The sequence below is a fragment of the Struthio camelus genome, chromosome 3 (assembly GCF_040807025.1).
Source record: "Struthio camelus isolate bStrCam1 chromosome 3, bStrCam1.hap1, whole genome shotgun sequence".
In the NCBI taxonomy this organism is placed as follows: Eukaryota; Metazoa; Chordata; class Aves; order Struthioniformes; family Struthionidae; genus Struthio; species Struthio camelus.
In genome coordinates this window covers 99,822,934-99,846,555 of record NC_090944.1, presented here as the reverse complement: position 1 = coordinate 99,846,555, position 23,622 = coordinate 99,822,934, and the positions used below count along the sequence as shown (strand labels likewise).

The window sequence follows — 23,622 nt, the reverse complement described above, 5'->3', positions numbered from 1 at the left end:
CCTTGCTGACTTTGACATCGGGCTCTGCAGGTGCACTGTACATCAGCCTTTTCCTGAATATGCCTTTTGTTTTATCAGGGTAGACATTTTGTTCATTAGGAATTTGTCTAGGCTTGCTGTATATCTGGTAGCCCCGGCAGGTGTCGGGTTTGGTTGTACTGTCGTGCAGCCGCGTGCTGGCGTGTTTCCAGGGCGCATGGAAAATCCAAGGAATATCCTCAGAAATCCAAGGAAAAAATGTGGTAGCCTGAAGCATGAAACATTTGTGAAAGAGTGTGTAGAATGACCTTGGGTCCCTCTGCTTCTAAATCCAGGTCTTTCTTGTCCTGGAGCAGTTATGGTATTTTCTATGACTGAACAAAAACAACTACTTTCTTAATGTTCTTTGAATGTAATTCAATTATGAGTTTAATATGGCAGCATTATACGCCCTTACAAACAATTTGAGCCAAATCATGAAGCTGAAAGCTGACTTAGTTTTTGCTAATCCTGTTAAGGGTTTTGTTTTAGACACCCTCATTCTAATGCAGACTATATTAGATATGAAATACAGAAATGCTACAAGAGCTGAGAACTTCAAATCCTGGCTTATGAAGCGCATAAGCTGAAATTCTATTTGATTTTGAAAGTGTTATGTGTTTTGTGACAACAAATGGTGCAGAACATCGTGGGGACATGGCGGAAACAAAAAGACATTTAAATCTAAATTAATAAATATTCTAGGAGTATATTTAGTACAAACTAACACATAAACGAGAGGCAATGATTGACAGGGAAGTTCAAATCAAGAAGCATGGCAAGTTTAAAGGGGTATTTAAGAGAATATATTTGGAACAAGAAAGTATTAAAAAGGTTGTTAAAAGAGTAGTTTCATTTCCACTGTTTTAACAATCGAAAGCAGACAGTAGAAAATAATAGTGCCAGTGAGAGATGGCAGGAACAATAGTTCGGAAGAGCAGACACTGCTAAAAGAGCACCAGAAGCTGCATGCTCTAAAAGAGGACGTCTGACAGGTAATCCACTGGCGTTTGCATCAAGGTCAGTCACTGACTGTGACTGCAGTGTCTCTGAGTTTTTAGATAAAAAAAATCTTTGAACTAGATTGATCTTTTGCGTATCTACACTGAATTTAATGGAATTGCAGACTGGGTTCAATGCACCCTCATTGTTATTTTGGTTTAGATCAGTTTTTGACTAGCTGAGCTCTGCATTATGGCACTTCGCGTCATTGGGAGTTTTTGTTAATGTGCAAAACTAAGGGTAATGGCATATATGCTTAAAAAAAGGTAGCCGTGCATTTCGACTGTCATCTTTTGACACAAGCTCAGATTTTGAACCAAGCAGACATTGTGAGCTTCTGTAGTTATTCATCAGGATGAATGACTTTCCAACCCACATGAAGAATATGTCAACATCCAGAAGAAAACTTTCATCACTGTCTTGTAATGTGATTGTGCATATGATCAGAGCTATTAGTGTAACTGTTTCCAAGCGGTTTTGTGCTGATAACATGAACAAGTGTTTGATGTTTGGCGAAAGGAATATTTTTGAAAATTAAATCTGAAGCTGTTGCATTGGTGTACTGGGAAAAGGTGAAAACAAGGGGATCAAACATGCTGCGGCTTTCATGTGACTGCTTTCATCCTGACGTCGATGACATGCTGCACAAAGGAGGGGACCTTGTTTATAGGGAAGAAATGCAGATTTTCTAAAGCTAATCAACTGAGTTTATATCATCAGAAATAAATGTTGCAAGGCACCCAAGACAGGAGTTGTTCACAGTTTATGGATGGAGACAGCAATGTGATAGTTGTTCGTTGGTAATAATTACAGTTCTGACTCATACTGAAACACTAAGCTATTGGATACAAGTTCACTGACTCTGAGTGCAATGAAATATAAAAAAATGCTGTACTTCCTTTGAACACCGGAGACCTGATCCAAATGCCATTTTAAAATCAGTGAAAGTTTGACTTCACTAGGCTTTGGATTAGGCCTCAGTGTGTAACGTGTTAAAAGTTTGCTGCATCTTAAATAACTGTGCAATTTGGGATGTTACGTTTAAAAAGTGGGGGGAAAAAGCAAACTTTTTAGGCAGTAATTCTTGTTAGTGTGTATTAAACTTTGCTGTAATCAAGCAGGTCAGTTAAAGTATACATGGAGTTGGCAGTGGGGGAGGCAGGGAGAAGAAATACGATATCCTGACAAAGAAATAACACACACGCATTGCAGAAATGTATATTAAAACAGACTTTACCCCCTAAGTATTTATATTTGTTGGGCAAAGGAGTACATCCTTCTCTCTGGGAGCAAGACGTGGAAGCATAGGTAGAAGAAACAGTCTATCGACTAATCCAGCGGCAATTGCTTGGTGCTTCCTTACAGTATCTGTGGGGCTCCTTCAGCACTATAACGCTGTTAAAAATTGACATGTTTCAGGTACTGCTCCTCATAATCAAGAGACCTTTTCCCTGCAAAACTGGCCTATAGGATCTCATCTGGGCTCAAAGGAAGTGTTTTTTAGTCTCCGTAAGACATTTTTGGTAAAGTTCAAATGTTATGGATTTACAGAAGTTAGTAGGAATTTTGAGGGAGAGCTACAGGGATGCTCCTTACCCTTTACAGGGAAAGCTTTTCTGTAGATATGTTACTATGCAATCGGGAGCATCCCTGTCTTGGCAGACATTGATATTTTTAATGTCATTAACTTGTACATATAAAAACCTGGAAGCCAGAGACCGTTCTTTGTGAGATTAGCAATCTGCAGCCATGCCAGTTTGCCATGCCTACGCAGAACTTACGGAGACGTTCTGATTTCTTGCAGGTAACAAATGAATTATAGCCTATTGACTGAAAGCATCCTAACATTTTGTAGCAGCGTTCAGCCGTGTCAGAGGCTTAAATGACTAGCTAGCTGTTCAGTGAATTAATAGCTTAAAAAAAAAAACCCAAAGAAAAGAGAACACCTACAATCTCTGTGTTGTTTCCCCCTCATTCTGAACTTAGTAAAAATATAACTTTTGCTGATTTCCTGAGGTTGGCAAACGCTTTTCAACAGCTCCCTATAAATCATTTAGGGTATTATATTTCTGTTTCCTGGAGGGAACTGTACATGGTAGGATTCAAGCCAGTCATTTATGTGATCCCCGAGGGCATGGCATCAGATTGCACTGTTGGTGCCTTTTTGTTTTTGTACAAAGGCAGCAACTGCTGTATAAATGGAATTTTTGTACTAAAAAATTCTTGAGGACAAATCCTGACTCTGTTTCTATGGCCAGTCTTGAGCAGAACTTGTCCAACGTGCATAAGGTAAGAACGAGACGTAAAGTGCCATAAAAAGGCAGGTCTAGAGGAGATTGCAAAGCCATGTCAAGTCTGTTTGATTGCTCTTATGTTGAGCAGGAACAGATGTAGCACTGCAGTTCAGCTTTCGTATGATTTGTAGAGTCTTGCTACTTCCTTGAAGCAATATGTCTCGGAGTAGGATTATTTGCAAGTGGCATGTTAGTAATGGCCCTGTGAAAACATCAGTGAGAGATCTCCTGGGAAATAATAGTTGTCTCCAGAGTTTACCTAAATTAGAGAGGATAAGATATCCACGCTAGGAACACTCCCAGCCCGTTATAGCAGTTTTTCCTTCCCTCTGAAATGGTTTGCGAATCCTTCTATGAAGAATTTTAATTTTCCTAATTCCCTTAATACTGCGCAGTGCTCACCACACCCAGTGACAAGGGCCTGTAGAGCTGTGTGACTGTGCCATCTGGGGACCTCACCATCACTTGCTGACTCGTTTCTTCATCGTGCCACGCTTCCCCACGGGAGTATCTGTGCCACAGTCAGCAGCCAGTGTTGCAGCCCTGGGAGCTACAGCTGTGCGAAGCCCCTGCAAGCTGTTTGCCCAGGGTTGGTGTTGGCCCGGAGTTGGGAGGCTGAACTTCTCAGGGCATGTTTCTGTTTCTCATGGTAAAATATATTTCTGAATACTAATTACCTTTTAAAACCATTTTAAATGTCTTCTGAGGGACTTAGCCTTAGGGGAGCGAAAAGATGATTGTAATGCTTTCAAAAGAGTACAAAGGCCACGTTTTTAGCAAAGCATTTGGCTTGCTTTGCATTAAACATGCCCTCAAGTTCTGTATTTATTTTTAATATGTTAGTCCTGCAGCTTCTCTTCCTCCACAATGATTTTCCCTTGCTGAATAAGATCCACTTAGCTTTCCTTGTCCCAAACAGGGTTGTCAGTCTTAAAGATTAAATTGGCATCATCCCAGCTCCAGCTGTCCTTGGTTTCCTTCAAGTAAGTGTCAGTGTGATCAAAGTGTAGTGCACTTGTACCCACATATTTTAAAACCTATAGTGTTTTTGTTTCTTTTGGATAGTACCCAGTCTATCACCACATGCAAAATCCTTTCTGGCATCCATTGGAGATAATTACAGTGTGTCATAATATTATGAATAGTGTATTGCAGTAATCTCCTTAGATCACCAGGGAAATACTGGATATAAACAAATAACTGTTGGGTCTATAGTCAGAAATCTAAAAACTACCTTTCTTCTAGTACTTTTGTATCATGATTGATTAACAGACTTGGCATAAATAAAGAACACACCTTTTCTATATTTATTTAGGTCTTACCACACGTAAGACCTGTTTTGAATTTTGAGCTGAGATTAAATAGGTTTAACAGGAACCAGCCAAACCTGATCAACAAGAATTCTGCAATAATCGATGGCAAAGCTGTCAGGGTGAACATCTTGCCAGTTCCTAAGGTTGCACTGCTGATGCCAGTCGCTGATTCTGCCCCAGTCGTATTTTATTTTCGTTATTTTTCTTTCCAAAATATACATTTTGTTTTTCACAAAGCCTCTTTGTTTAAATATTTACTCAGTTTAAAATTATCAAAGCAAAAGAGGTCGTTACCATGATGGATTGTAATAGGTGGTATTTCTGAGTAGTTTTCTGCACCACTTGTCAGTGTTCTCTGTTACAGAAACTGCCAGGAACGCAGTGTGAATGCAGTGTGGGTTTATGAATTTAGGCCTTGAATACGGCATATCAGCAGTAAAAATGTGAATTTGGTACATATGGAGTGTAGATATATTCAAAAAATGTGTGGCATCTTCATGTTATATTTTTTGGTATAAGGAATAAATAACGCATTGTTTGATAGAGCAGTGCCAAAGATGCCAGATGCCAAATAGTACTTAGGAATTCAAACAATTTGCAGTGAACTTCAGGTTTAGCTGAACAACCTATTAACTCCATTATCCTCAGTCCAATGTGTTTGCGTGCAAGTGTCACAATAATAGAGTGTCTGCTGTAACAGGCTATGGTGTCTGGCTGCAATCCATATTTAGCACTGTTTAATTGCACAATTGCACCAATGAAACATGGGTTTTCCCTTTATTTAACTCCTTGTTTGATATTTCTATTTCAAAGAATACTAAAATCAATAATTTCTCTAACATCTGATAAAGATCCTCCTACTAGAGGAAGCTGGACTCAGTGGCACCCAGAGGTTCCTTCCAGCCAACGTTTTCATGATTCTGTGGTTAAAGACACTCTTTTAATGACCTACAACCTTACAAATTTGTCACCTTAGCTGCACTCAGACATAGATAGATACAGATACTGTATTTGTAGCTTTTGGAAGGGGGAAAAAAAGGTTAAGGAGCAGCCAAGAGTTTTGTCCAGTGGGCAAGAGGCAGAGCAGATGAGGAAAAATGAGGCCCAAGGTGTGGCAACATCAGACCCGGTAATGGCAGGGTTCTTATCCGAAGGGGCACCCCTGCTCTCACTGAGAGCATACAGCGCCTTAGGGGCTTCATCAGAATTGCTAATGAATTTGTTTGTTTTTAAAATGTGAAATTCGGTGTAATAAAAATGTTACTGGCTCATGATGCTTGTGAAGTTTAGCCCAGGAAAGGCAGATGCTATAAACTGTACATTTTACGGAGCTTGTGTCCTGCGTGACAGAGGCTCATATTAGGTAGCAGGGAAGCAATTCCTGCTGAGAGGCAAAGCAAAGAGGTCTCTGAGTGAGAGCTTGGTCTCCGAGGATGGTCTCCCCATTGTCTCAGGGCGGGGAAATTCATGTTGTGAGAGTTACTGCTGAGACTGAGATTTGCACAGCCCATTGCCATACTCAACCTGGCATTTGTAATTTGTGTTCCTTTCTCACAAAATCCTTAGTTCATTCCTTTCTTGCATCTACCTCTAGTATTGCGTTTTAAATATCAGAATGATTAATGGAACCACATAAATGATATCCACTCTTCTCTACAGTATATTGTACATTTAAGTAACTTACTATTTATTTGATTTGTTTTGCAGGTAAGTAGTACTGTCACCTGTTTGTTGGAAAGACCGTTTATGGTAAGTGTGTTTTGTATTTAGCAAGAACTAAAGTTCATCTCGTGGTTTGCACTTTAGAAGTACAACATGAGCTAGGAAGTTAGTCACGTAATAAAATTTGTTTCTGATGCTTTTCTGTGCCCCACGATCCTCACAGATGTTGTGGGTTTGCAAGAACATTTTTCTTCTTAAAGTTTTATTCCTTTGTTGCAGGAAGAAATAAATACTCAAATAAAGGCAATACTTAAGGAGCTGGAGCAAACAATGCTTACACAAAATAAACACATGAGATTTTCTTATTTACTGTCAGCTTCTTGCAGTTAGAGTAATCTTGAAGGTTGTTTCACAGAATCACAGAGTGGTTGGAGTTGAAAGGGACCTCTGGAGATCATCTAGTCCAACCGCCCTGCTCTAGCAGGGTCCTCTAGAGCACCTTGCACAGGATCATGTCCAGGCAGGTTTTGAAGATCTCCAGAGAAGGAGACTCCACAAGCTCTCTGGGCAACCTGTTCCAGTGCTCCGTCACCCTCCCAGGAAAGAAGTTTTTCCTCATGTTCAGATGGAACTGCCTGTGGTTCAGTTTGTGCCCGTTGCCTCTCGTTCTGTTATGGGGCACCTCTAAGAAGAGTCTGGCCCCATCCTCTCGACACCCTCCCTTCAGATACTTGTACACATTGATCAGGTCACCTCTCAGCCTTCTCTTCTCCAGGCTGAACAGGCCCAACTCTCTCAGCCTTTCTTCAGAGGAGACATGCTCCAGGCCCCTCCGCTGGACCCTCTCTGGTAGTGCCGTGTCTCTCTTGTACTGGGGAGCCCAGAAGTGGACACAGTACTCCAGACTGGCCTCACCAAGGCTGAGGAGAGGGGCAGGATCAGCTCCCTCCACCTGCTGGCCACACTCTTCCTCGTGCACCCCAGGAGACCCTTGGCCTTCTTGGCCACAGGGACACATTGCTGCCTCGTGGTACAAACACATGCTTATGGCTCAAGATCTTAATGTGCTTCCCAAAAGATGCCAGGGGCATTATCCTTATTTTCCAGTGGGAGAAATGGAGGTAGAAAATATGGTGAAGAGACATATCCCAGGTCACCCAGCAGGGCTCTCTCAGGGCTCAGCATCCTCTGCAGGAGCACAACTGTTCTAAAATAAATCTGATTTTTCTAACATACATCACTTAATTAATTTGAAATCTAAATATAATTGTTAGTTGTTGGCCAAGCAGATTTGAAAGTTTGAATGTCTATTATTAGCCTTTTTTCACTTCCCAGTGTCACCAGGGACAGTTGTTATACTATGCTGTCCCCCGCAATGTTTGGAATTTAGTAAGGATACATGGTACATTTTTTCTTGTGATAACACTGGTAGACTTTCAGCGCTTGACAAGGATACTATTTCGGTGTTTGACCCCCTTAGAAAAAGTCACTGTTTTTTCCCTCCTTGCAGTTTTAACTTTGTAGCAGATTTTTTGTTATTGCTAGACTACACACAATTCTTACTTGTTTTTTTTTAATGTCTTCTCCTGTCTTCCCTTTATAGGTCCTGTTTTTTCTCCTGGAGCATTTTTATTTTGAATTCGTATTGTTCTATTCAACTGATCAGACAACTCAGTCCTCCTCAGCCACCAAGGCTTTTTCTGTCATTTTTACCATGCCTGGCCGACACCTGTAAGTTTATGGTCTACTCTATGTTTATTTTAAACTCTAGCCATTCAAATGTGTTTGTTATACCAGTAGCATAATTAGTTGTTTTTTCAAACATATTTTTCTTGTTTTCCCATGGCATCTTCTCCAGAGTTTTCCGTTTCTTGTGCTGCTGGGTTTCTGTCATCTTTTGTAGAATGTTTTCCCACAGGATTATTGCTCTACATCCAACTCTCATTTTCTTCCCAAAGTTTTTTCTAGTGTGTGTTTGTGCACGCGCAAGTGTGCATGCACATGCAGGAGTTAAATACACTGTGCCATGTTATTTAAGCATAGGTCAATAAGGAGAGAAGATAGCTCTGCTGGGTCTGTCTGGACGCAAATCTGGACATCGAACTGACCTCCAGAAGTTGAGTCTGCATTCCTTCTGCACCATGAAACACTATTATCATCTTGCACTCCCATTTAATCAGTTGTGTGCTAAGTTGGTTACATGTAATGTAATTTTTTGAAGGCAGGTTGCAGGACTTAAACTGTCGGAATAAATGGAGTGCTTTCCATTCAGTTCCTTCTTTGTCCTGTCCAGTGTGGAGGACTCCTCTTGGATTTAAAGCTTATATTGGCAGAGACTCAGCTCATGGCCTAGTTACAGGGAAGGATTGCAAGAGGTGATTTCGTAGATTAAGTCTAATACCTTATGTTAGGCCTTGAGTTAAGAAATCCTAGACGTAACTGCTGTCCACACTGCGGCTAGTCTGGCTCAGAGCACTGTCAGTCTTTTTGGCGGAAAAGGTTACTTCTGTACAGCATTTAAAAAGTCCTGATTGACTTGGATATAGATCATTTTGGTAGTTTTTGAATATTTTTAACACAACTTATTTTCAGTATGTTTTCCAAACATTGATCGTATTTCCTGACATATTTTTTCATCTTCCAGAAGGAACGTAGTATGTCATAAAGGCAGGTCATACTGCAAAAACAAATCTTAGGATATTGTTGTCTCAGAAATTTGTTGTATGCAGCTCTGCATGTCTTTTCTGAGGCAATGTTTTCAGGAAGGTTGTAGAAATAAGGGGACTTAACTGTTTTGATTCAATTTCCTTTCCATTAATATTTGGAAGTAGTAGTGTGGGAGACTTCTTTTCAGTGTGGTATACAGATAAAGAATAATTAGGGCAAAAGAACAATCCTTATTAATAAAAGATACCCATTGTGGCTCTGCAATTATCATGAAGAGTTGTACAGTTAAAGTAAGGACTCAGGTTGTTATGGTTGAGAAATATGCTACATCTCTTCAGAACAATATCGCTTATTCTTGAAGCGCTGAATACATTTTCTGCAAGTTTTCCAAAAGACTGTAGTTAATGATTGTTTTCCAGATTGAGATAAAAATAGTGTTTTAAAAATGCATACGGCAAGAAACTTGTTGTACCTTGAGCTATGTTTTTTGTTATTGTTGCAAACAATCTCAGCCAAGGCAGTGCCTTACGCGCATGCAAGTTCCCAGAAAAGCGACAGCTGCGTACACCTGTATAGTTTCTGAAAGAATTGCCCTCTCTCAGACAAACAGAGGTGGTTTTTTTACCACCTTTTCTGGATGAGACTATTAATGGCCTCAACAAAATGCCTTGACAGAGAGATCCCCGTCTATTAATCTGTGCCCTGCAATCCCGCGGGGCAGGGCTGCACGCTTGCTCCCAGGGGCCCCCTGCCTTCGTGGCAGTGTAGGGGAGGCAGCCCCGCTGCTCCCCGTTTCCGCTGGCAGGCAGCAGCACCTGTGGCCACCCGGCCTTTCACCATATAACTCCACGCGCTATTTATCTTGCTGTTTTGTTTTTGGTATCTGTTTTGCTGCTGTCTCTTTGTTCTGAAACAGTATCAGTCCAGGTCAGAAATGCGGCTTTACATTATCCCCGAAGTATTGTCACGATTACCTTTCCTATAGCAAGACATGTTAAATATTGAATGTTGATGGAAAATAACGATCCTATTTGCTTTGTCTCAGTGGTTGTATAGTACCTCCCTTTTACCGGCCATCAAAATTTGAACTCGTATTGAGTTTATGACAGGGATTTACTCTGATATAGCAGCAAAAACCGTAAGCAGGATGTTTCCATAGAAATGATTACACTGGATCAGCGCATCCCATTTCATGCCTTATCTAAATAAAGCAGCTAGATTATGAATTTATTAAAATAATAATAAAATACCAGTTCATCTCTGTGTGACTGCATTTTAACATGTAAGTGTCACGTTCAGGTTTTATAACTCTTTCGTTACTGTAGTTCTTTCTGCATATGAAAGAATAAAAACAGTGATTGTTTTGGTTGTATGTCTGTGCTTTCAGAGGAGGTACCTGTTCTGAATTACCCTGATACTGTTATGTTTGGAAGTAAATATGTTAAAGTGCATGTTTTAATCACAGTTATCTTTAATGTGTATATCACCCCAAGATTGTTGCCAGCTGTTGTATTTTAAATAAATAAGTTATATTTCATAGCCGTGGTACATCTGTCTTTCTGGAAGAAGAACTGCGAAATATATTTGAACTCATTTATAATAACATAAAGTCTACTGACATTTTTTCCTCTGCCCGTCAATACTGAAATGTAGTCTTCTATAGGCCATCTTCTTTCTTGTTACATTCTTCTTAGTAGACTTTTACTAACGTAAGAACAATGAAAAGTGGCTTTAATAGGCTTGTGATTCTTCCCAGCATTTAGTGCTAGTTGCCTTGGGGGAATACGTAAGATGAAAGTTCACGTGCTATCTTGGAAGCAAGAAAAGGTGTTACGAGTAGAAACAGACACCCTGCCATTTATCTTGGGAGGATCAGGATTATGTATTAAATACATAGTATACATACAGCATCTTTGCATGCTTTATCAACCTTTTGACAGCTTCATAGTTGTACAAAACTTTGTCAAAGTGAATGATTAGCATGCTGCAGTTTGGATGACCGCTAGGGCTGAAGCACTCTCTCTCAAGCTCTCATTTTCACTAGGCTTTCTGAAGAGTATAATAGAAGGGATGAGAGCAGAAGGGGTATTTTACGTAGGAAGAGGACAAGGCACTGGTTCCTTTCATCCAAACATTCAAAATCCTATTTTCATATCAGATGATAACTTTTGTGGGGTTTGTTCTTGTAAAAAATGATAAAAGGTTTTGAAGTTCAGTAGCTGCAGAAATTTAACAGGTAATTAACGCTGTTTTGATTGTTTCTTAATATTTCTTTTAGCGTCCTTTAAAACTAATCTTGTTTTAACTTGAATAAATGTTAAAACTCACATCAAGCAGGGATCAATGCTATTTGTTTCCTGAGAACAGGAGGCTCTAAATACAATATTTAAAAGTTCCTACTTGCCACAATTAACGGAACATATGCCATTTAAGGGACAACGCAAGTGGCAATTTCTCTGCATTGTTTTGTCAGCGTGCCCCAGGAACCAGATCTGAGGGACCACGTCTAGGTGTATGAGAGGACGTCCCTGGTTTTGTGTCTTTCATCCTTTTTCCTCCCTGCTCTTTCCACAAGGTAGCAAATTAATGCCAGCTTCAGTGGTGACTTTGATGCTGTTGGGTACTTGTCTACAGGCTGGATTGATACTGCCAAGATAATGTCACTGAGCAGGGAGGTGTTCCTGAATTGCAGTGATCAAAATGGTGTGTTGGGCTGTATACACACTAATAGCTCGTGGATGATACTCTGTTCCCTATTACCATTTCTTTGAAGTGTGTATTTCTCCTTGTGCTTTGTAATGCTTTCGAAACAGCAGCCGGTGCACTAACTTGACTTTGAAGCTGAAAATGCCAAGTGACAAGCTAGACTGAACTTAGTTGATGTCTACGCACCAATTTAGGGTAAGAGTGCTACTGGGACCTTGGTGCAGTGCGGGTGCTCTGCTGGTACCGCAGTGCCGGTGTGTGACCTACATGAGAGCAGGACCTGATGCTTGGCCAGGGGCTGTGAGCTGGGTGGTGAGCGGCGATGCTGGTGTGTGTAGTACGTGTAATTTCGTATGTTTTTTGGCAGTGGAAGTAGCAGGATCTTGGAAACGAGGGGTAAGCAGTTCTAACGTAGATGCACCTTGTGATATGAAAAGCTATGTTTGAACCAAGCCTGAAAATCTTTCAGATTTTTGTGGTAGGAAACAATTCAGCGTAAAGGCTAGAAGTCCTGGGGGGTTTTAGTCGCCGGCCTTTGTAACTGCAGAAAAACTACAAAGTCTGTTCCTGCAGTGAGCTTCTATGTGATTATTACTGAGATATTCTCATTTGGCAAAACTTAATGGAGCACAAAACATTGGAGTGTCTCAACAAGCGCAGCTATATTCGTGTTTTAGTTCAGACCAGGAGTGAGTGCACTTTGGAAGTGAGTTTCCCAGTCAGTCCTTCTTAGCATGGTTGGGTTTTGCCGAGGAGCAGTCCTGGAGTGCACGACCTTGACGGCTTTTATTTGAAACTAAACTGGAAGATTTGCTCTGGAGCCCTCAATGCACTGCAGGTGCAAGTGAGCATTCAGCCAAGGGGACCGAATGTGTACAGTGGGAGTGTCAGGTCCTCGGCACTACGGTTGCTCTTCAGATATGTTCCTACTGGTCTGTAATACTTCCTAATGAATGCCTAGCCAATGCAACCATACGCCTTTTGAGACCTTACAGACTCATGGAGTTAAAACATCTCAGTTTTAGACAAAGAGACCAGGTCCACTTTTATGATTTATATTAATGTAGTTCCTGCATAAAATCTTCAGCGTTTCTTTGTGCTTAGTAGCGATAGCGTACCACAGGAATATGCATTATTTTGCCTATTAGGAAGATGACTGTTAGTAAATGAGAAAGTGGTAAAGATGACAATTATGAAATGCATGCTTCTGCTCAGTTTGTAAATGTATTAATACACAGGAAACATTTCATCTTTTAAAAAACCCAGTTGTTGATTATATCAGGATTATATTGGGATCCTCATTTTAATATTAGAGATGCCTGAACCTCTTTCTTCAGTTGCAAAGTAAGTGCTGTGTATTGAACACTATGGAGAGCTGTATACTGATGTGCTGAGCCTTTCTGCGTATCCTGAAGAACAAGTCCAAAGCAAAAGTGACTGTTTGCAATTCATGGCTAAAAATTAAACCTTTGCCGTAGTTTCCTCCCAGACGGTCATTAATCCCCAGAAAAATCAGAGTGGCTAGTTGTGTTGCTTCGTTGTTGGTGTGTCTTAGTCTTTTGAATATTTTTGAGAATTAAATAAGCCTACTGTGGGTTTTGATGATCCCCGACTCCAGGCACCATGCAAAGCTTCAGCACCTTTCCGTATACAAGCTGAGCATATTTGAGTAACAATATAATGAATCAGCTCATGAAATTCCTCAGTGGAGCTGAGTGTTCCTGAATGCCGGGGGAAGATGCCATGAAATTGCTAGTGTGACAAGTGTAACCTATTGTGGTACTATTAAGGAGACTGCTACTGTGAATGAGAGAGAAAAGCTGACTGGAAAAACTGAGGGTAAGAAAAGTAGAGGACGTAAGGGCACTGTAAAAAGATATTCATAGTCCGTAACAGAGAATTTTTTCAATGAGTAACAGTAGAGATGGGTTAAAAATGCTCCCAAACCATTGTCCCTCACTTATGTGATGAAGTTCATAATAATTTAACTACAGCATTAATTATTTTGTCTTACAAAAATCTCAAACTGCTACATGAAGGGGGTTGGTATCATTATCCCCATCCCTAATGTGTGGGGAAATGAGAGCATGGAGAGATGCAATGACTTGATCGAGGTCACTAGGGGAAAGCTAGGGGCAGGCTCCTCCTCCTCTTCCTCCCAGAGGCAGCCAATGCAATCCAATTGCTGCTGTGGTTATGTGCAGTCCTGCAAAGTCCATATGTAATCTCTCTCTCAACTTTGAACTGGTTAAATGAGCTACTGCGATGTCCAGATGTTGTGGCATAGTAATACTGTCAGTGAGTTGTTCCTCATTGTTTTGTAGGTATTAGTAAGTTCATCTGGTGTCCTTTGATAGTACTTATTATCTAATTTATTTTAAATGTTTTATGTCAGCTCAGTAAATATGGTTCTGATTTTAAAAGCATTTTCACAGGTGCATTACTGCATTTGTATTCGAGGCAGATACTGCTTTGGAATCCATTGCATGTAATCACGTGCATACATCATACAGATGTGCAGCTATTTTCAGTAGGAGATGTTTCCACCCATGCACTGATGGATTGCTGTAAGATGCAACAGAGGCTTCTCTATCAGAGAAAACCATTGTGACTGTTGAAATCTTTGGTCTTGTAGCACTCCTCTGTCTTTTTTAAGCTTTAAAGTTGGTTCCAGAGTGTGCAAGTGACTCCCAGGTGGGGGGAGAGGTGATAAAACATCTCTAGAAAGCCGTTGTGATTTTGGAACATGATCCAAGGCTTTCCTTCTGTCAGAGTTGCTGGAAGCTAGATAACGCATGTAGCTTGCCAGACAATTTTCAGGCTTTAGTTCGCCATTTTCCTGTTAGACTTCAGATTTAGATTGTATTCATGGCTTGGTGGTGTGATATACGTTCGTTATCAGGATCTCTTTCACACCTTTGGACCAGGTGTGGTGGGTGAAGGTGAATTAAGGATGTAGGGAAGAAGACATTGCAGTACTTCCCTGTAGATCTGACAGCCTCTTTTACTGTCCAGGTGTTTCTCTGAGCTGCATTCTCTCTAGTATCCAGTAGATGGTGATGCTGTATTAAAAATGCAGCTTCATCCATATTTTGATCGGAGGAAATACTGATTCCTCAGTCATCATATGGTAGGTTCCCAGGAATTATATGCCACTGAATCATTTTTACTTTTTTTTTAAAAATCGTTTCTAACCCATGAAGCTTCTTTTTTTCTTCTCTTATAAGTTAATCAAGCCACTGTGATGACAAGGTATTGTTTTGTATTGTTCACTCATGATATTTTGGTTTAGATGCTATTAATTACTTTCACAGCTGTTACTGATTCTGTATTATCTCTAGAACTCTTATGAAATAGTATGATAAAGGAGAAAAATAGTATGATAAAGGAGAACAGGCTACATAATTTAATGGCCACTTCCAGGCTCCAAAATTTATGAATCCCCCTTCTCTGGTATTTTGAAGATAACTCTGACTTCCTCCCTGTGCTAGAAAGGAAGAAAGTGAGGTTTTTTGAACTAAGACTTCCAAATGTCTTCCTCCTGCATACACAAGCTCGGGGTCAATAATTTTAGTAATTAGTTTAGACATTTTAATTTCCCCTAATGTGCAAGGACAAACTCATCTATTTCTGTGCCCTGTCTCTTACCTTACTGAGACTATAAAGTAGCTACTCTCACAAATGGCTTCTAACATACCGTTTCTATGTAAGTATCTAAAAAGCCCTCAGTTTTGAAAACGGTGGGATTTTCTAGGTACTACTTAACTGCATGAAAATTGGGCTACATTTTGCAAGGCTTCTCTAGAAACTGAAGTTTCCATTCTTTAAGCACACTAGTATGTAAAACACGGACTTAATCGCTTAGTACTTGAATACAGAGAGAGCAATTTTAAAAACTAAATATATTGCCCCTGTGAAACATCTGTCTGTCTGTATATTTAGACGTTTGGGGTTATGCTGTTAGAAGGTACCAAAAAAAGTAATTTAATATAAAATGAGCAGTATAGGTTTGCTGGATTCTGCAACCTGCTTTAAATCGTTATGTTCGTATATAGCAAAAGATGTTTATGAAGACACCTCTATGTATGCACTGTTATAAAGAGAAGTGGTTTTGCCTTCCTTGACTGGTAGAATTTTTTCAAAACTGTCAAAGTTGTTTTTGTAATGCAGCTCTTTTAAAGGTACTCTGAAAGGAGGTCCAGTCACCATTAATTCCTGTGTAAATTAAGCATAATCGCTAGGAGAAGAGACCCTTTATTTAGTGCGTTTAAAGCTCATTATACAATTTCGTAGGGGGAAAATTACCATGCCTGTAAATTAGCTGCATTTCCTAATGAAATAACTTGGCAATTTTTTCAGCTTCCTTTGATAGGAGTAAGAATTACAGTGGCACTGGGAAGTAAAATCGTGCTATTCCTACTGGCAGTTTTCCCAGCTGTAGAAGAAATTGTAACTGTGAACACATTTTGATTCAGATTCATCTCAACGTGTAACAAAAGCATCTTTTGTCACGGCTGTATTTTCAGCTCCTCTCTCCCACCTCTTTTATTAGCGCCTAGGTAAAGACTGCTCCAGCACCCTTGCTCGTGCCGTCTGACACAGATTCTCTGGGGGCATGCGGCTTTTGCAAACCGCAGAAGCATCATTACACTCTTCATTTCCAAGGACACAGTATTTCATGTGCGAATCATGCTTCACGGGACAAAACAGCAGAATTCGCCACGTTCATTTGCCACAAAAATATCCCGTTAGGCTTGCAAAGGCGAGCGAATTTACAATAGGTGTCTGTGCTTATCTAGTTGTACCCTGGCATATGGTTTTCGATGGCAGCAAATGGATGGCATTTTAAGTGCTTTGGATGCAGCTACCACCAACAGGAGCGGTAAAATAAAAAATAATTGTGAACAAAACTGTCCTCTTCTAACCCTCATGTGCAAATTAGTAGGACAACATAGCACATATAATTCTGCGTGGCGTGCACACAGCTGTCTGCTAAGGCGAGTCTCATGACTGGGCTTCAGCACTTGGAAGCAGAGGTCCATGCACCTGTGGTAAACTTGAAAATAATTTTAAGAATGCCTGAAATAATTGCAGTTTTCTGAAATCGGTTACATTTGAATGTGATGACCTGACATTCTGCAAAATCTTTTGACTCATTAGTTTACAGCCTCCTTAGAGAAGCGTATGCTGAAAGCACTGGTGGCTGTGTTTATTACTGGTGTTAGAGAAATGAGCCTCAAGGGGAAACTCTTGAGCAAAGGCACCGGTCTTCCGGGGAGATTGTCTTTCCCTTCTTGGAAATACTTCTTGATAAGAAGATACGTTCTTGGTGGCTGCTGCATCATGTTAGATGGCAAAAGTGGCTCAAACCTATACCGCTGGTAAAGCAAATTGGAAGAACCACTCCAGTATTGTCAGCCTTGTGCTCTGGGTGTTACTGTTAAAGAACAAAAACCAAAAAAGGTTTCACCTTTGTGCTAGTTCTGTGTCAAATAAAAGTTGGAGATAAGGCACAGCTAGTATCTTTTCTGGTGGAACTAACCAAGGTAAACTCCAGCTAGATACGTCAAGATAAAAATCAGTGCCTTGTATCTACTATTTTTTTAAATTCAGTTATATATATTAACTTAAGTGTCTTGGTTTGCTATAAAGCAATCTTTGTCAACAAAGATTTAACCGATCATTTTGTTGGAAGGGTTGAGTCTTCCAGAAATGACACTGTAAGCAATGTGTAAGGGCAGCTTGTTTCTCAAGAAAGTCTATAATACTTTTTTTTTTTTCATCTTAACCTGAATGCTGCTATATTATTATATTACTGAGGACAACTGTATGTGTAAGGTAAATCTCCAATTTCTGTTTGTCTATTTAAAGTAATGATTTTTTACTTAAGATTTACAGAAGGGGTTGTTTATACAAGCCACAAATGACAGCTCCCTAACTTTCAGGGTGAATTAGATACTTTTTTGTTGTCTAAAATCTTCTACTCATTTGCAAATCTAACTCTAGAATGTAACTGATGAGAGCAGATAAGCAGGAAAAGATATGGAATGGTACCATATCTAGTATGGCATGTTAATAATGTTTGTAATCAGGAATTCTTCATGTTGGACTGGGATTTTTAACTGATTAAAACAATTCATGCAGTAAAATTTTGTTCTTATAGATATTAATTATCTGTACTCCTATGGAGTGCTTTCTCTGTTCTCTCCTTTGGGAAATCTACAAATACATTTAATGGCATGTGGATTACAATCCTCAAAGTTTCTTTCTTCTGTTCCTACTTTGGCCAGTTTTCATCTGCATCAAATAAAGGCTGCAGAATAGTTTGGCTTTGGAAAGTAACATCGCGTAAGACGGCCCGTAAAGGAGTGTTCAGAAGTGTCAGCTAAGTGTGTGGGTGTTTTTTCATTTCTTTGCACAGTAACTCTATTTGTTCTACAGTGAGAGTAAGATGCAATGTTCCTTGAAGTCTTTTGCAGCATATTAAAATTAATGAAAGATTAAATGAGTTTGTGTTACATTTGATCAAAATGAAAGTTTCCATCAGTGCGAACAATATTCCATAAGAACTTAGGAGCTGCTACTGAAATTCTGCTCTTAGTCAGTGTGTGGGTCGGCATACCGGAGAAAGTCAGTAGCAATGGCTTTGGACTTGGCTGTGCTCTTCCAGCACAGAAAAGCAAGGCCACATCTGGAATACCAATTCCATTTATTTCTGTATAGAATCACTTTTAAAACAGGAGGCTCACCATATTTCTCAAACAGGTCAGTAGGGTAAAAAAATTGTATTTTTGTTTTGGATTGTTTCCGAAGTTAGCCTACCTAGGTCTGAATTTTCAGTACTCTTGTGCATCTACAGCTGCCACTGATTTTCACTGCTTGGTGATAGATGCTCAGCGCTTCTCAAAATTGATGTACTTCTGCTTAGCATTTTTAGCATACCAAAATGGACCCCTGAGATAGTCACAATTCTAGAATTCCTGTTACTTGGAAATGTGATGAAAATGAAATTATTTGTATTGCCAAAGATGGTCATTTCTTAGAAAATAAATTGAGGTTGAAATGCTTTCTTTGACAAAATTGAAATTTTTTGTTTTGATTTCAGCCTTGAAGCATTTTATCTTTTCTAAATTAAAAACGGAAACAAGGTTGGCTGTTGTATAGAACCAACAATTAACACCGATGTAATAAAAATGCCAGCTCAAGCAAAGCACTTAGATTACAAACCTGCATTAAGGAAGGGAACGAGGAACCCTTACAAAGCTATGGATGAAGTGAAGGAAAAAGAATAATATGCAGATTCTTCAGAAAATGTGCTTTGAGGTGAAGGGTGCGTTACTCCATCACTGCTCTGATAATTAGAAAGAGTAAATTAACAGTTGTCACAACGTATTTTAAATACGAGAGGGTCTTATTACATTCTTCCAGGGTGTAATTAATCACTTGCAGCTGCGTATGTTCCTTGCATAATGGTGTACAGTAGTAGCTTTTCATTAAAAACTAGTCCAATAATACTGGGCCAAACCAACTGTCCTTGTCTCTGGAGAAGATCTGGAAGCTAAATGTGTGTTGCTTAATCTCGTGTTTGCTGTCAGTAAGCTGAGCTGGAGAGGAACGGAGGCGTCAGGAAGGGTTCGGGCACCAGGTGGGCTGTGTGGGCAGTCTCCTCCTTCGCCCTCTCGTGGGAGCCCGAACCTCCCCAGGTGAGGGAGCGCATTGCTGGGACCTTGGGCGTGCTGTCAGGGCAGCTCAAACATCCCACCAAAAGGTGCTGTGAATCCATCATGTGACGGCATGTGCCTGCTCAGCTGCTTAAGGGTAAGAGTGACAGAGAGAGAGACTGTAAATCTGGCCATGTAACAGTGCCCGAGCCTAGATCTGTTCATGTGTTTTGTCTCATAGTGGATGTAATGGTACCTCTGTGGACAGGCGATGGGGAAAGGACGTTGCTGGTACCCTTCATGTCCTGCTGCAGGGACTGCAAGGTTAGCACCTTGTCATGCTTGGGTAGTGTGCTTCACAAACTACAATCTGTGGTACTATCAGTTGAGTTTGGTGTTTATTTGTTCTTATTGTGTAACTAGAAGTTGAATTAGATTAAATCCATACACCAGAACACTGTTGGGCTACTGAATTTACATGCTGCCAATGTTGGCTGTGCCGTAAAATTGTTATTGTCTTTCCTTTCATAGAGCTCTGATCAGTAGACTGTAGGACACAGTCAAATTCCTACTCAAAGGATATCACTATTATGAAAAAATATGTCACTAGTAACAAGCCCTCCCTAATGCCCTAGCTAATGTGCGCTGAGAGTAAGCTTGGGAAAAAGGCAAGGTATGGAGATGCTCTGATGCTCATTTTTATTAATCTCTCAAAACTGAGATAAACTCAAATTTCCCCTGATAAATTCTACATTACTTGTGAGGGACAGGATGAAATGTAAGGAAAGGTAAGTTTGGCCGGGGTTGCAAACAACCTGAGGATAGGCCTGTGCAATCAGGCACGGGCAGTGAGGTTGGCAGAAAAAACAACCTAGGAAGCACCACAGGACCTGCTGGCCCCATCTAATCCATGTGTCAGTGCTTTCCGGATTTGGAAACTGAGAAACACTTCTGCAAACCACGGCTCTCAGGAGGCCCAGATATTGCTGGTTTTGTAAGTGAGACTGAACAAAATGTTGGCAACTGCTTTACAAGCTCATAGTATAATTCTCACAGGTTATAAGCTCCCTTATGTTTGCAGGTTCTTTGAGTTTGAAAGCAAATGCAGGGGAATAATGTGATCTCTCATGAAGTATGCGGTAAATGAAAGATGTTTTCCCATGCAGCTGAAGAAATTTGAATCCTGGTCATGCACCATCTTCTACTTGTGACTTGTCTTTCTTTCGAAACACATTTTGCATGACAAGAAAAAATATTAAACTCCTGGAGTCATGCTTGGAGTACATGAGGAACATGTGTAGTCTGATCCTACTATTTTATGTTTGACTTCAAGATGAATTATTTGCAGTTAGTTTCTCATTGAAGTCTACAAAATACAAGCACAGAAAGCAGAATGTTTTTGGTAGGGAGTGGACCTGTCAGTAGCTGATCAAGGATTTATTTTTTAATCTTAAACATGATTTAATGCTCTGTGAAAAGAATTAAGAATCCCATTTTACACTGAAATGTGCTGTTAATGTGCATATAAAAACCTCAGCAATTTTATTGATAGTTATAAATTCACAGCTGCTGTTGGCAGATTTTTTTAAAAGACTGATTTCCTTTCCCCATCATTCTTTGCAGACCATTGTTATAGTTTGCTATTAGCTAAGGCAGAACCTTATTTAGCAGAAACGCACAGGACTTCAATTTCACTGTATCCATCAAGAAAAAAGAAAATCAATGTGAAGCCCGGACTCAGTGTGCTGATGCCAGAGATGACTATCTGTAGAATATAGAAAGACAACCAAGCTCAGATTATTTTTTTCCTGTACCTAGCATGTTAAAATTGACAAAAGGAGGTTATTGCTAGTGGGAGTTATTATGAGGATTATTTTACATTCAGATTTGGGGTTAAGCCTGGAAACTGTCAGCGTATGTATCAAGTATGTTAAATTCTTAATATTAATTTTTGAGCTAGTTGATGGAAGAACGGCTGTTAAGAAACAGCACGTTCATTTGCAGTTTCGTGTATGCATTGCTCATCCCTTGTGTATGCGTGCAGACGATTTCCAGATACACAGGGATATGTATGTGTTAGGAATGTGTATATATATATGTGTGTGTGTGTATGTGTGCATATATGTATGTATATACACCTGACCTTCTGGTCTATTTATGAATGAGAATGTGGGTCTGAATGACTCTTTAAATTGTGAATCAATAAAATGTATAAATATCTAATCTTCAGGAATATACAGCAGTGAAGATCATTTTTATTTTAGAACAATTTGGAAAAAAATGTAAAGGAGTAAAAAATTTCAAGTGCAAGCACCATATGAGGTATGATCTCACCAACAACCTTAATTCAGATCCTGTTGTTCCAGATGGTGATTATTTTGGGATACATGACATTGTTAGATGGGACTGAGAAATGTGCTCCTCCAAGTGTGTTTTGCAAGGCCGGACCTGGCATCCACTGAGAGCAGCTTGCGGAGCTGGGACCCGGTAGAGCTTTACAGGTGCGATGTCTGTGTCTCAGACTGCAAACACAGATACAGCTAAAACACTGCTGACCTAAAGCTGTTGATAACTGATATTTGTGTGAAGGTTGTGCAGTACTGTTAATGGTTGGCCTAAGTGCAGCTTCTGGTAGATTGGCTGTCCAAAAATGGATCTTACAAAGGCTATATTCTTAAGGCTAGTTAAAAACAAGAAAGAGATTTTTAAAAACCTGAAAGTTGTTGTTTAATTAGATTCAAAATAGACTTGTTTCCTTTTTGTATAATTTTTCTCATGTTTCTTACAGAAACTTCTTTTGAAATAGTTTCTCAGGTGTGTGTGCTGGCCAAAAATATCTTTCTTAGTAAGTGATCGTGTTTGATGGTAAATAACACTCTTCAATGAAATATTAGGAAGAAATTATGGAACTTTTATGAAAATAGAATAGTTTGATTATAGCAATTTTGCTTTGGAAAAAAGGCTGCTTTAATTTTTTTCCTAGCTCCAATACTGCTGCTGTTCTGGCCTGGGGAAAATGGCATCTGCTGATGTTTCTGAGAAGGTATGCAGATAGTCTTTATAAATTGACATTGACAAGAAATTTAAGCTTCCCAATAAATTATTTCTACCGAGCATGATATTTAACAAGATAAATAATCCCATATACTTCTATAATGTTATTTCTAATGGTTATATTTGATATTCTGTTTGTGGGATCAGGGCCTGTGAGTCTGATATAATAACTTTTTTGAAGTTTTTTATTTATGATTGTATACCTTTCCATTCTGCAGTTGTCCTTTACAGCTGCCAGTAGAGCCTGTAAAGTAACTGACTTCAGCAATTAACTTTAGGGGAATTTTGAGCTATTCCTTGCCCAAGCTCATTTTGTGGTTAAGAAAAGGACTTGGATTTTGAGAGTCGTTAATTCAGTGTACTTGCACAGTACATTCGCTTATAAGTTCTTAATAAAAGCAGAGGAACCGCATTTTCAAATATGTGTAAATGTACATAACTAGGCTTGGGCTGGTTTAGCCAGCTCTAAACTGAACCTCGGGTTGTGGTCTCTGCCCTGTCATTCCTGCTAGCTGATCGCCATTAGTTCATCTGATTCCTTTGCAGTGTCTCAGGATCCCTGTAAAAGGTATGCATGTTCTTGTTTGCTTCCTATGTAAAATTGTCCCCTCAAGATGCTGTAGTGCTTCAGTTTTGAAGATAACTTTAAGATATAAATATGCTTCCAATAGCTTCAGTATGAGAAGTTTTTTTGAAAGTTATTCCCCATTCAGACGTCTTCCTTTCCACTCACGTTTCTTTACAAAGATCAACATACAATTTAATTTTCTAAGGCAACTGATGTTTCAACTCCTTTTGAATTTTTTTTTCTTTTTACTTTGTTTTTTAATATTTTTGTCCAGATCCTTTAAGGACTTTCTTGAAGGTACTAGAGATATTTTCTCATTCTTTCAGAAAATGTAGTGTCTGTGTGAAATAAATCTCATGAAAAGCCATATTTTTTTACTTCATTATTACTTCATTATTTAAGATACAGGATATATGTGATGGAGAAAAGTAATGCAACGATTGTGTCACACTCTATGTAAGACAGAGATGGCCGTAAAATTCTAAGTGAAAATATACTTAATTTGAATGCAGTGATTTAAATTTGAATAACAATCATTTCCCTTATTTTAAGAGTGATTCAGTCTTAGAATTTGAGAGAATGTTTCTTTTTGGTGAACTAATTACATCTAATCTCACTTTATATCTCTTTTGACTTTAATCAAGTTTCTCTGTCCTGATAGTACGCTAGTTCTTTAA

At 39.5% G+C, this 23,622-nt stretch overlaps 1 protein-coding gene across 3 annotated transcripts in view; it reads left to right on the top strand.

Moving 5' to 3' along the window:
- The window catches only part of SMYD3 (SET and MYND domain containing 3), a 441,959-nt gene that overhangs the window by 229,312 nt on the left and 189,025 nt on the right, over nucleotides 1–23,622 (top strand). Inside the window, exon 6 of one of the 3 annotated variants that reach the window (XM_068939323.1) lies at nucleotides 22,307–22,366. The exons of the other annotated variants lie outside the window; for them this stretch is intronic. Within the exon in view, the coding sequence (XP_068795424.1) occupies nucleotides 22,307–22,366 (60 nt within the window). The remainder of the gene's footprint in view (nucleotides 1–22,306; nucleotides 22,367–23,622) is intronic. 3 annotated transcript variants of the gene reach the window in all.